The 14,425-nt window shown below is 33.3% G+C and overlaps 2 protein-coding genes across 4 annotated transcripts; one reads left to right on the forward strand and one right to left on the reverse strand.

Moving 5' to 3' along the window:
* Positions 1-1,053: 1,053 nt before the first annotated feature.
* Positions 1,054-8,938, reverse strand: Hrs (Hepatocyte growth factor regulated tyrosine kinase substrate). Its single transcript, XM_008201773.3, has 5 exons — positions 8,749-8,938; positions 8,613-8,697; positions 8,457-8,560; positions 5,036-5,680; positions 1,054-2,133 (listed from the first exon to the last, which is right to left on the reverse strand). The coding sequence occupies exons 1-5, from the start codon at positions 8,783-8,785 to the stop codon at positions 1,121-1,123; spliced, it is 1,884 nt and encodes a 627-aa protein (XP_008199995.1). The 5' UTR covers positions 8,786-8,938; the 3' UTR covers positions 1,054-1,120.
* A 1,156-nt stretch (positions 8,939-10,094) lies between these two features.
* On the forward strand, positions 10,095-14,256 carry LOC656306 (cytochrome P450 4c3). Of its 3 annotated transcripts, none has more exons than XM_064357640.1 (8): positions 10,113-10,605; positions 10,652-10,852; positions 10,908-11,093; positions 11,148-11,518; positions 13,414-13,482; positions 13,536-13,710; positions 13,759-13,932; positions 13,985-14,256. In XM_064357640.1, the coding sequence occupies exons 1-8, from the start codon at positions 10,443-10,445 to the stop codon at positions 14,143-14,145; spliced, it is 1,500 nt and encodes a 499-aa protein (XP_064213710.1). In that variant the 5' UTR covers positions 10,113-10,442; the 3' UTR covers positions 14,146-14,256. The 3 variants fall into 3 exon arrangements, with proteins under 3 accessions (XP_064213711.1, XP_064213710.1, XP_008199996.1); XM_008201774.3 differs by having other exon boundaries at positions 10,123-10,605; positions 13,536-13,707; XM_064357641.1 differs by lacking the exon at positions 13,985-14,256 and having other exon boundaries at positions 10,095-10,605; positions 13,536-13,697; positions 13,759-13,926.
* Positions 14,257-14,425: the final 169 nt, after the last annotated feature.

Genomic DNA, 14,425 nt, shown 5'->3' on the forward strand with positions numbered 1-14,425 from the left:
GTGAACCAAACAAACAGTCATTCGTTGTTCGTGTTTTCCTCGTCATCTCTAATTTGTCAACATTCGTTTCGTGCACCAAAGATACAGTAGTCATTCCGCATAGGCAATGCAAATATTTTGAAACCGCAAAATTCGTACAATGCTCAAAATATCCGAATAAACATTTTCCCGCCATTTATGGTTACTGTTTTCGACCTAGTTCAGTGGCGCCCCTAACGGTAATTTTACTTCCGAATTTTATTTGACTTTTCACGGATGTCAAAAATTAAACACAAATTATTTGCACAGCCTACCATGTTTGTGTCTCAACTTTATTAGAATTTTATTTTATTCAAATATTAGAGTTAATAAAAATAATGTGATTTTGAATAAAACAGTATACAAACCTCGATGGAAATGACATTACCCCTTGTTTTCTATCCGATCTCGGGGCTGGCTCCCTCAAAACACTCGATTTGTGCTCCATTTCACTCCAAAAAATTCAAATGCATCGTTGCAAAATTCTACTATGAACAGACATGGGCTATAATATACTAATTCAAGCACTTCAAGAAATAATAGCAAATGTAATTTAAACTTTCAATAAGTGATCTAATTAAATAACTATTTTAGAATTTTATCTAACCTATTTTTAAAATAATTTAGTACAATACGACGCTGGCGTTTTTATAGTTTTGAAACAGGTAATAGTGTCATATTATATATTTTCATGTCGCTTTTAAAATAAGTCAAGAACAAAAAGATAAAGCCCATTTTGTTTAACTGTTAATTTTTTTTCTATTATAATTATTGTTTTTTTTTAATTCAATTTTATATTTTTTTACTACCAGAAAGATAAAGATGTGCCACATAAAGAATGACGTCACAACTCAAAAACGAATGACATCAAAAATGCCACCATGATATAATCCACCTGTTCAAGGATTTTTTGAAAAATAAGAAATGAATTTTGTGCGCTATTTTTGGTTCACTTTGTATACAAGGTGTCGCAACTGTGTTCAAAAGGTGAATTGAAGGAAAAACAAAAATTTAAGAAATTAATCAACAACAAAACAGTGGAAAGACCATATATTTAGCTGTAGCCATACATTTATTGAAAAAAAAATAACCCCATACAAATTTAATCATCAAAACTAATCAACTCAGCGGTCCGTGTTTCGCTTTTACGCTCTTGTTGCTGCTGTTGTTGCGGGGGTTGGAACCCCGGAGGCGGCATTCCCTGATTCGGGGGCGGAGCTTGCATTGGCATAGGATTCATCATTGGTTGGTTGGCGATGGGTGGGACGCCATACATTGGTTGGAAATGTGGTTGTGGTTGCGGCATTTGAGGTGGGGGGATTCCCATCTGGGGAGGGGGGTTTTGAGGCGGTACCATCGGACCGTATTGGTAATTGTGGTAAGTGGGGGCGGATTGAGGCGGGGCGCTGTTCGGTGGAGGGGGGAATTGGTTACTGCCCATATATCCCATCATATATCTCTGTTTTTGGTGTTCTTGTCTCATTTGCATTTCACGTTCTTGTTCCTGGATGCGCTGCAACGCCAACTGTCTTTGGTATTGGAGATATTCCTGTTTTTTCTTTCGCATAATTTCTAGTTTATGCGCCATTTGCAGTTGGCGTTGGCGTTCGGCTTCTTCCGCCTCGCGTCGCAATTTCTCACGGTGTTCTTCCCTCAGGTCGTCAAGGGCGGCTCTGGCGTCCTTGACCTGGGTAAGTTTGTCTTGGAGGCGTTCGTAGTGCAATCGGCTGTCGTCGTGTTGTTGGATGTAGCGTAGAAGTTTCGAATGCATTGCTGTGATGTTCATGAAAATTGTTTGGACGCTGGTATCGTTAGCGATGGAACGGCCACGACTTGAGTTGCTTTTCATACGATTGATGAAAATCTCGACTTGGGATTTGAGAGTGCTGATGAACTCTTCGATGTCGTTATCAACAACGCCGTTTTCTTTGTGTTTTGGTTTGGTGATTTCGGTGGCTGGGGCTGTGGCCGAAGCTGGGGCTGATGGACTAGCAGCTCTTGCTTCTGGTGCTGCTTCATTTTGGTTCAGAGATTCCCAATAAGAGCGATTTAAGTATCGTGCAAGTTCGGGGTTTGCTTGCTCGGGTTGAGGAGATGGACTGCGTTCGACAGGAGCTGAAAGAGATTTGATTATCAACGCTATCAAATGGCTTGCGACTTAAATTATGTTAGTAAAAGAAAATCAATTTCTATTCGGGAACATGGTTAGTAGAGACATGGTTCCGCCGTAACCTTGTGGAGGATTGGGAGAACCGCCATGTTGATACGTCACAAGATTACAAACGTGTTGTTTACATCGTGTTTTCTATGGTTTTTAATAAACAATAACGGTTGTAACCCAGTGGTGATGACTTTTTTAGTTAATAGGGTTGTTTAGCTTGATAATAGTGCAGTGAAAAAAAAACTAGGAGGAGAATTTCAATTTTGCAGAACCAATAATAATTTGCAGACCCGGCCTTTAAAATGGTCCGACCGACTTAAAATTCAACACATACAAACAACTTAATGATGGCTTTCATTTGGTATTACTTTCAACCCCTTTAATTCAATCCTTAAAAACATCCCCCAGTTCAACCTTGCAGAGCAGGGCTTTAGAATGATCCGACCGACTTGAAATTCAACACACAAAAACACCTTAATAGCTTTCATTTGGTATCACTTTTAACCCTTTTGATTCAACCCTTAGAAACATCCCCAAATTCTTTAGACGCTAGTCACCCCTATTTTAAAATTTTCTTCCCAGGCGGGAATAAAGTGAAGGTTTATTCCTTCGTTTTTGATCAAAAATAAGGTACTTTATTCCCTAGGGAATTGGATTTTTTTTATTTATTAACATTGAAGTTTCTTTATTTATTAATATTGATACTCATTTTTTGACTTCTCCGGAAGCAAATTCGAAGTCACATCTTGAGCTCTCGCAGCAATAGCCAAAGGCATACCACTTTTTCTTCCATTTATGGTGTTTTCTCCCATTTTACAGTTGACAACAGAACGATTTTTTCACATGAACAAACTGTGTCGTTGGCAACCGCCAGTCAACACTACCTAGATCTTACCGTACCAGCTAATTATTTTCTTTTAGAATTATCACTTCTGCCGCTTAGGAAGAAAGCTTTGTATGCATCTTGGGAATAAACATTCGTTAATTCCTCAGCTGAAGATACCTTCGCTCCCTGCGGTCGCTCTGGCATTACTACAGCCGCGGGATTAACATGGCGGTTTATTCCCTTGATACATAAATAACTATTAAGTGACACTCTCAATTTTTGGGAAAGAAAAAGCTTGTCTGACCGTAAAAAATTGTTGATTTGTTTTTGGATTGGGGGTGGATTTTAAGATTTAGTCATTGTGAGTCTTTGATTTTAAGCCCATTTGATTTAAACAAACAATACTTCAATTTGACTTACAAAGGTAGAGGTCAAAACCAACATTACATATGTTTATGTTTAGGCTTCATCCCTTAGTCGCTAGCCACTCCTTTAACATTTTAAATAGCGCCTCCTACATTTTGAATTATTAATAAAAAGAAAAAAAATATTAGACAAAAGGGAAAAACTAATATAATTGTAAACACATAATTGTAGATTTGTTTTTGAGTTAGGGGTGGTTTTCGAAATCAAAGGTTACTAGGTACTACAACCAAAATAAAATTACCCCTAACTGAAAAACACTCTATAAGCTATATTATTTTGCTTAAATAGCAATACGTATTTGGACCAAATTGGTTCCAGGGGAGAAACGGCATATTTTCGACTAAGGGTTGGTATACAAACGTTTTCTCATGCAAGAACCTCCCTAAAGTGTGGCACCGTATCTTTGAAATAACCTTGTATATTACAATTTTCATTGTCCCGTAATTATTATCTTCTCCAAGTCACACAAACATGCATATAAATACATATGAAATTCAAAAGTGTAATCTCGTGACGTATTCGCGCGCCGTCTGCTGCTTTATTTAATTATTAATTTAAATGTAAAGTAAAATAAAAATTTACATCTGACATTTTATTTTACGTATTTTCCATAAATTTGAAGACAATATTGTCATCAACGGGAAGTTGGAGACATGATTTTTCAACAGCTGGTTTTTATTAAACAAAAATGTTAAAATAGTGGTTCTGGCTCTAGTGTTTCCATTTAAAACAACAATTAAAAAAAAATATATTTACGTCATTCTTAGAAACTGCTGCTAGAACGCCGACTTTAGTAAGATATTTATTTTGTTTATTTACATTTAAAATAATCTGTTTTCAAATTTAAAGCTTAGAAAAAACACTTACAATTTTTTTATCATGAGTTTTCGGGCTATCAGTTATGAAAAAGTAAATTTTGGAAAACAGAGGAAAAAAAAGAGTTCCTATATTTTTTTTGAAAATCTCGAAAAATCTTTTAAATTTTGTTTACAAACCGCACATCATTAGAAAGCTTATCAAAATTGCTATTGATAGGTGTAAGCAAATACAGCGTGTTCCATTTGAAAAAAATGAGTTATTCAACTTTTTGCGTTTTGGCACACCCTGTACATTATCTGTGCGTTATAACGAAAAGTTGACTATATGCTAAAACTACAAGATATTCTAAGTTTTTCTGTCAAAAATTTGTCGGAAATTTGAATTGGCGGCTTCACAGTGATTTTTTTAAATGTGAGTTGTTTTTAGCACAAAAAGTTGAATAATTCCGAAACAAAAAAAAGATAGGCCTATAATATTTTATACAAAGTACCATTATTTTTTTACATAGAATCTAATTATGCAAAAATATATAAGGTGTTCTATTAAAAAAACATAACTTTGGTTGATTACCCTGTATAACAACATCCTGTATAAAATATAAATATTTTTAGTTTGTGGACTTTAAGTTTATAGGATAATAAAAACGGCATCGCAATATTTTCAATAGCAAAAAGTTATAGACCGATATCAGGCTTGAAAGTCTTAGCTGAGACACCCTGTATAATAATAATCAGATTATTTGAAAAAATAATTTATTCTTTCTGACAGTTTTTGAAATAACTTACCTTTATAAGTGTTAACCATTTTAAACTTCTCCTTCTCCTTGGCCTCAGCCTCTGACTGGCTAATCGCCAAAGCCAACTGCAACTCCTCCTCCTCCCTCAACTCCTCATCACTTTTCCTCGGAGGCGTTTGACTCTGCTGAGCCAGCGAACTATTCACATACTCCGGAGGCAACTCACTCTCCTGCTTATCAGCCTTTCCGCTACTAGGTTTCGTTGCTAAATCATAGCACGCGTCGCAAACTCTCACCTCCTTCTCAATGCCATATTTTGGCAAAGTGGTGGTTTTCTGACTGCACTGATTGCAAAAAACTTGTCCGCAAGCCCTGCAATGGTGTTTGCGCTGAATCAAACTAAATGCGGTCCTGCAACGGTGGCACACATCACCGTCGGCCCATTCGGGAGCGGAATCAGCACTAAACATTGCGTCGGATTCGCGGAACGTCGGAAATTTGAAACCATCGTTTTTCATCATCATCATGGTGTCTTTGAGAGCACCGTGTTTGGGGCTTTTACGAAATGCGAAATTCCAGGCTTGGATCAGTTCGAAGAGCTTTTGGCGGACGGTTTCGTGAGGGGTGGTTTTGGCGAGGTCGTAGAGGGTGTCGCAGAAGGGACGTGTGGTGAGCTCGTCATGTAAAGGATAACCTAATCCGAAAAAATAGCAGTTAAAAAAAACCTAGTGTCAAAGTGAATCCTTTTTCTGCTAAGCCCAGATTAAAGGTCAAGCCGAAATCAAACTAAATGATATACAGAGTAACTTTTTTTAAAACGAGTCAATTTCGGTATATTTTAATGTGTCCGTAAAGTTATTCGGGTCCTTCTACCCAACCACAGTTCTAAACCATCTGCGAGGGGAAAGTAATAAAAATGAATTTGCATTTTGTTTCAACATCTCTCGATTTATACAGGAGGGTCCAGATTTAACCTATCAAAAAGATTCTGAGTCATTAGTACGGATATCTAAGGATATGAAACGACATACAAATAAAACGACTCCGTCCTTGATAGTTTCGTTAATGTCGCCAGAAGTGCAATTGTTCCATTACCGTCTAAGTTTTCAGAGCAATAAATTTATAAAAATAGTTGTAATTAAATAACGGTTAGCACAAGGTGAATAAAAACAATACAGGCAGATAGAGCATTAAATTCTCAATAATAGGAGATAAAAATAGTGTAAATATTATACCTTTAACTATATTTACAAAAATTTCAAAGTTTTAATTTGCACTCTGCCCCATATTTTTCAAAACGCTGCGAATACAGTTACAGATACAAGAAAAATGTTCAAAAGAAAGTTGTAGAGAATTAAATTTCCTTTAAAAAAGTCAGCGAGACCAGACGAGAAAAAGAGTCACTAATAAAAATCCAGTTTCACAGAAATTAAAAATTGCAATTTCTTAAATTAGTTTTCGTTTGAAGTAAAGAAGATAGTAAATTTTTTGTAATTTTTCTTAAAAATGGATCAGTAAATAAAAATTTTTTGAATTTTTGTAATTTTTCTTACAATTACAACGGCAAATTACAAAATTTTGTATTTTTTTACTCCAAAATATAGCTAATTTCTCAAAAAAAATTTTACATTATTATTTTACTTAATTATCTACAGCATAAATAACAATTAACACTGGAATTTTTAACTTGCATTTAAAGAAAGTGCAATTTAAAGAATGCACCTTCAAACCAATGTATCTTTGTGGGGAAGCCCCGAATCTTTGTTTTTTTCTATATTTGGACTACTGAAGTGATTGTCTACAATGCTCTGAACTCGGAATTCGGCAATTTTGAGACACTTTGTATTAATGAAATATCTCGCGATATCTTTTCAAAGAAGTACTAAAGGTGAATGTAAATCATTATTATTGATTTGTAATTACAATGACAAATAAAAGTTATTTATTGCATTTATAAGGGTGTTATATCTCATTTCAGTTTATAGTAGAATTGCAACAGCGCATTTAAATTTTTCGGAGTGAAAAATAAAGCACAAATTGAGAGTTTTTCTAAAGGAAAAGAACTAAATCCCAGCGACACGTTTTGAGCTAAAAAAATACCAGAAACTGTCAATTTGTGCTCCATCTCACTCCAAAAATTCAAATGCGCTATTGCAAAATTCTCCTATGAACTGAAATGGGATATACAATGTGTTTTATCCGCGCAAAGGATAAAACACATGTAAAACCCGTATGCAAATAACATTTTATCCACAACCAGACAATGTAGACTAATTCCGAGACTAAATTAATATTTTCAAATTATTTTTAAAAATTTTCATTTGACGTTTTGAACTGACCAATCATATTTTCTCATTTAATATAATATTAATACAAATATTTTCTCATTTAATATAAAGGTAAATGTGAGAAATGCAGTTTAATTTCGTTACGGGTCTTACGGTGTTTTCATACGACCTATAGGTTTTATTGGTCATTAGACGTCTCCTAGTACCAATATTATGACCTAATAATAGACTGGCTGTGGATAAAATATTTATATAGTCCGTTTCTAACATTTAGGAACAACTGTCAATTTTCGAAATTATTTTTCTTTTTGGAAAGGTGAGTTTTCTTGGCTCAAAATTTGTCACTGGGATTTAGTCTAACCCAGAATTCTTTGTTATTTAGAAAACCTTATTTTATGTTTTATTTGACTCTGAAATGGGAATACTTTTTTATAATTCAATTGAAAAAAGGAAAGTACAAAAAGCAAGATTTTTGTAGGTACAGAAACTAGATCTCATTTTTTAAATAATCATAGTGATCCTTACTGAAGAACATCAATCGTGGAAAATAAGATGAAAAATTGAATTTAGAGCACATTTTTGCAACTTTTTACGCCGATAAAGATTATTAAACCATCCTCTGATTTCTGGCATGTGATTAACAGAAGATTTATAATCAATTCTTCAGAAAAATAATTAAACAAATAATAATAATAATAATACGTAAAAAACAGATCGAACAAAACAAGTCAAATTAATTTGTTTGAAAACCACTTTTTCCACTGAGTTAAACGAAATATGCTGAAAAATCAAACTCGTCTTGTAATTTTCTGTGCCAACTAAGACTTTTCGCAATAATATAACTTTTTTCAAACAAATCTTACGCGGATATCTGACACTAATTAAACAGAAAAAGAGCAATTATTAAAAAAGCCAAATTGTTTTGATGAAACTTAATCTTGCTTCTTAAAAAGTAAGTTAAATCGAATAAATTAAACGGAAAAATTAAATATGGAATATTTTTTTGCATTTTTTTTCTGAATCACTTAAAATAAGAAGTTCTGATTAAGCAATCCTCCGATTTTGAAACTTGCGTTACTGAGGGTGATAGGGTTTTCCCTGTAATTGCGCAAATTATCAAACAAACAACAAATGAAGTTAAATAAAAGCTTAATTTTCGAAACATGTTTTTTTAAGACTTACCGCAATTTTTCACCATGCTTTCAAGAACCAAAAGAGCATACATCGCAGTGTGTTGATTTGGAGAAAACAATTTCTTCTTCACGGCATTTAGGGCATGTTTGGGTCTAGAATTTGCAGTTGGGGAAAAATACAAAAAAATAGTGTGGATAAACTCACTGTACATCATTCTGACGTATTAAATCGCAAAGTTGAAGAATCGATGGCCAATCTGGTTCCATCAACAAATTGCTTGTAGCTTTGTCTAAAAATTGTGCAATCAAATGATGTTTTTTGCGTTGTGTGGTGAACTTACCCAAAAGCTTGTCGAAATTGCCTGTAGTACGGAACATCTTCACACTTTACACTGAAGTTTCCACAAATAACAACGAAATCGATTAATTTGATGTATTTATTCTATTATTAACACTTAAAGTTTTGTCGATAACGAACAGTGAATCATCAATGACATTTCTTTCACAAACAGCTGATTTTGACAACTTGTCAATGTCGGTATAACAGGAATCCTCATTTGATCAACTGGACCAAAATTGCACAACTTAATATAAAAAAAGAAGATAAATGTGCAAGAACATCGTTCCAGTGCGTTGTCTCAATTTTTCGCTTCCCTGCGGGAGCTACAGATCAATATACCATCGAAATCTATATTTTTGGTTTGAAACTTGAATGCAATCGCAAAATTTAAAAGTGAATAATTTTTATCGTAAAAAAATCAAGGATAGGCACTGACGGACAAAATTCAATTGAAATATGTTTCCCCAAACAATTTTGTTAACATTTATTTACACTAATACCAACCTGGAACCAATCAGTCGTGCCAACAAAAAAAGTCACTATAACTGGTCATAATTTTTGGAGAGCAAAAAAATTACAAGGCTCCTTGAATGCAAGAAAATAGAGATCCGGCAATAACTTTTTAAGACTTTCGTAAATTTTCGTGAAACTGAAAGTGGTAGCACAAAGAGAACTTTAGTGCAGCTCCTTTAAATAAATTTTTAGGAGTTGTATTGGCAGTGCGGAAATGGGTGTCATTAGTCATTACTGTAATTTAGTGTGTGATTTGTCAACTGCGTCAAATCGTTTATTGATAAAGCCCGAATAATTAACAAAATGAAGACGAAGTAATTTGAACAGATTTTTATAAGTTAAACTAAACAAAAACAAATAACAAAAATAGCAGAAAAATAGTATATTGCACTCGCTTTATAAGACTTAATTGTGGCCTTCATTCTATTGGAGCTCTCCTTCGTCGTGCTCCAGAACCATTCGTGCCACAACAGAACGTCTTACAAAACTCGTATAATATTAAATCATCATTTAAGTGATTTCACCCTTTCTACAATGATTTTTTTTAATTTTTGCGTTTTTCTACACAAAGTTATTGAAATTCAAGTGTTCCATCCATATACTGGCTCAGAAGTCATCAATCAAAGAAAAAAATTCACTGTAGAAAAACTAAAAGCGTTTTATTCTGCACAGTTTAGTTGCAAATACTTGATTTCGGACGAGTCCTTGTTTAAAAACCCAAAAAATTGCTACAGAAAGGCTGGAATTTTTGAAGAAAGGAGAGAGTTCCCAAATAATGGAAATCTAATAAGAAGTCATTCCAATCAAAATGTGTATTATGTTTCGTTAAAAAAAACTTACAGACTGCACCAATTAAAAAAAAGATTAGAACTGGCAACAAAATAACAGACACACTAAATAACTATTTTGTAGAAATGACATTTAAATCAGTTAACTTATCTATTTTTTGAATAGAAAGTGTTTTTTTTAGTAATTACTTTCCCTACTAAATAGATATCTACCTAATTATCACATGCATTTATTTTCGGGTCATTACGCTTTTGAAAAATTTGCTTTGAATCAGTGTAGGGGACATAAATATTTATATTGTCTGCAATACTTTTATCGAGCAGTTCGTGCTTCGGTTTCTTATCGTAAGTTGTGTGATCCTTTAGCATCATTTAACCAATCAATGAGAAAATAATGATTACTATTGTCATAATTTTAATTTTCATCCTAGTTAGTATTAACTTTATAACAAAGTATTTAAAAAAATTAAAACAAAACAAAGACTTTTACCAAAACATTCGTGGTCCTCGTGGTTTACCAATTTTAGGAAGTGCTTTAGATTTCAAAACTACAAAAGGTAAAAAACTTGAAAGTAACTGAATAATTAATCTATCAATTTTAAGACGTGCTTCAAAATTTAATCAACTACACAAGGGATTATGGCGAGGTTGTGACGGCCCAAATCGGCCCTTTTCACCGATATATTCTAGTGTCGAATTACGACTTTTTGGAGTGTGTTTTAAGCAGCACAAAATTGAGTAGCAAGTCGCATAATTACAACTTTCTTCGCCCTTGGTTGGGTACCGGTTTGTTGACGAGTGATGGTATTTTTGTCCCGGATTATTATTGTTTTGTACCCACATTTGAAAAATATTCCAGGAGCGAAATGGAAAACTCACAGACGCATTTTAACCCCAGCTTTCCATTTTCAAATTTTGGAACAATTCATCGAAGTTTTCGAAAAGTGCGGAAACACACTTCTTGAAAAATTGCGAAACGAAGTCGATAAAGAAACTTGTGATATTTATCCGTATGTTACAATGTGCACCCTTGACATAATTTGCGGTAAGTTGTTTACGTATATTCATGTTTTTTTAGTTCATTTGATCATTAATACAGAAAGTATAATGGGGATAAGTATAAATGCACAGGAAGATAGCACCTCGGATTACGTCCAAAGTGTGAAAAATGTGTGTCGGATTATGGTTGAACGATCCATTTCTCCTCTTCAGATGTGCCCTTTTATGTATCCGTTGACAAAAAATTACTGGACCGAAAAAAAATCGCTAAAAATCTTGCATAAACAAACCAATGATGTGATCAATGCCAGGCGAAAGGAATTGGAGAGTTCGAAAGAGGTCTCTAGCTATGAAGAAAATTTTACGAAAAAGAAAAAACCATTTTTAGATTTGTTATTAGAAACGAAAATCGATAACCGGTTGTTGACACAGGAAGAGATAAGAGAAGAAGTGGACACTTTCATGTTTGAAGTGAGTATCAAAATTGAGAAGAATGGAACATTAAAAACATCTTAAAAACGAAAAAATCAAAGTTAAAAATTTGTGTTCTATTAATAATTCCGCTGTAATCGGCGATGGAAAAGTTAAAATTACCAAAATTGCACAGATTAAAGACAAAACGGCAAAAACCAACGAAATAAATCAATGGTCAAAAATAATCAAGTAGTTTTTAAGGAAATTAAAAAAAAAATAAAAAAAATAGACGAAACGTATTTCCGTTGCTAACTTCAAAACTACAACGATTTTCAGTTTTTACGATGTCAATCGATTCTCCAGAACGTTTTACGTAGGGGTAGTTATATCTAAATTTTGCTCAATAATTCTGAAAAATCTTCCAGTTTCACCGTAATCGACTTCAGAAAATTTACTTTTTAATGAGATATTGCTTTGAACCTAAACCATTTCATAGAATTTTTTGTAACGGTTTGAAAGCCATCGGATCTTTTACACTTACTCTAAAAATTTCGCCGTAATCGGTATGATTGCAAATTTCAAATCTATTTTGGCGATTTTTTTTTGGTACATAAAAAACGTCGGAATGAACTTTCAAGTATTATCTATTGATTAGTCAAACCCCGGATTCGCAACGAGTTATAGTTCCGGGTGCAAAGGCATTTTTATTCGTTCACTGGAAAAAATCATAATTCGAAAACTAAAAATCCTAGGTAAAAACTCAATCAATTCCCCGAAAAATTTAGCACTGGTGCGTGTAGTTAAAAATATTTCCATTTTGCTAAATAGTTTTGAAGGGATTGCCAAAGTTAAAATAATTCTAGTTTCGTCGTAATCGGCTGAAAAGACATAACTTTTTTATGAGATATCTTGGAACTTAACCCATATTTTTTTCTATGTAACGGTCTCAATGACATTGAACCTTTTGTGCCGGTTTTAATAATCTCGCCGTAATCGGGATATAACAAAAATGCAAACGGTTTTCGACATTTTTTTCGGAAACTATAAGACAGACCTAAAATCAAAAAACATCGGAATGCGCTTTAAATTATTACCTCTTGCATAATTAAAACCCGGATTCGTTCGACAACTTAAAATCCTAGGTCAAAACAGTTTAGTTAATCAGTTCGCGATTAACAAAATAATAGATTAATAAAAAAAGTTAGGTTTTGGAAAATTGAATTTTTTCAAGATATCGCCTTAAAACCCTTGCTATTTAATAGAGTTTTTACAGTGACTTCAACGGCGCCACTCCTTTAGCGCTAGTTTTAATAGTTCCGCCGTAATCGGCCTTTGAGAATTAATTTTTCTAATTATTGGATTACTGACGTTTTTCTAGGAAATTATAAACAAAACGAAAAAACATTGAAATCCGTTTTAAATTAAATAATAAATTACTCATCGAATAGTCAAAACTCAAAGTCGCTTCGAGTTAACTGTTCCGATTACATAGGCATATTTAGTTTGCACAAAAAAAATCATAACCAGAAAACTAAAAACACTGAGACAAAAACGATTTAGTCAGATACTATATCACGTTTTTTTTATAAATTCTCACAAGCTGATTGCTGATTCCGATTACATTGGAATTGGACTTTTTAACTTATCTTTTGATTTCGTCGTAATCGGCATTTGAAAATTGATTATTTGCGGAATATTGCTTTGACACCTATACTCTTTTGTAATTTTTAGTGTTCCCAATGAGATTTTTTGGTTAATAATATGAAAAGAAAAAAAAGCTCTCATTTTTACGGAACAAAGGTTTAAGATTTTGCTTGTACTTTTATGTCACAAATTATATGACTAGTATTAATAGTTCAGCGCTCCTATAAATAAACATTAAATATTGGGTCAAGCGATAAATGTTATTAACATTTGTGTTATCTACAAGACAAAGATGTTTCATTTTTCAGGGTCATGACACCACAGCTTCTGCAGTCAGCTTTACTTTATTTTGTTTGGCTAACAATTTAGAAAGTCAGGTACTTACTTATCAATTGTTAAAAAGTAAATGTAAGAATTATAATTTTTTCAGCAAAAAGCGTTTGAGGAACAGCAAGCAATTTTTGGTAACATTCAAAATGTGACTGCTTCATATACGGATTTGCAAAATATGAAATATCTGGAGCAAGTCATAAAGGAGGCTTTACGTTTATACCCATCCGTTCCATTTTACGGCAGAGAAATCACCGAAAATGTTGAATATGGTAGTTTAATTCATTTAATTTGATATAATAATGTTTCTGATGCTATTCTAGATGGCAAGCTATTACCAAAAGGAGACATTTTGTTAATTTTTGCGTTTGGGATACATCGAAACGAGAAATATTTTCCAAATCCGGAAAAGTTTGATCCTGACAGATTCCACAATATGGATAATAAAACGCCCTACGCTTATATACCCTTCAGTGCTGGACCAAGAAACTGCATTGGTATCACTTAGAAAAACTAATTAAAAAGTAATTACTAATGCTATGATTAAAGGCCAAAAATTTGCAATGCTGGAAATGAAAAGTACAGTCTCCAAAGTACTCAGACAATACAAATTATTGCCAACGACGCCACAACATGAGCTGGAACTGGTAGGAGAAACTATTTTAAAATCAACTAATGGAATTAAAATACGTGTAACGTTAAGGAATTAAGGCAAACAATTCATTATAAATAATTTTGATTACTACTCGTATTGCTTATCAAATTGGAATTAGGAATAAAATGGCATTATTATAATAATTATAATTTTTTATTAGTGTCAACTGTATTTTTTATTTTGCGATAAAAATAATAAGATTTCTAACCCGCGAAAAAAATAGGTACAAGTAATACGACTTTTTTCGGTTGGTTTGTGTAAAAAAAGTGCGTTTCTCGATGAAAATTTCAACATATTTCGAGTAATTTTCTATTATATAAATGTTTGACGACAAA

Source organism: Tribolium castaneum, chromosome 6, assembly GCF_031307605.1.
Source record: "Tribolium castaneum strain GA2 chromosome 6, icTriCast1.1, whole genome shotgun sequence".
Classification (NCBI taxonomy): Eukaryota; Metazoa; Arthropoda; class Insecta; order Coleoptera; family Tenebrionidae; genus Tribolium; species Tribolium castaneum.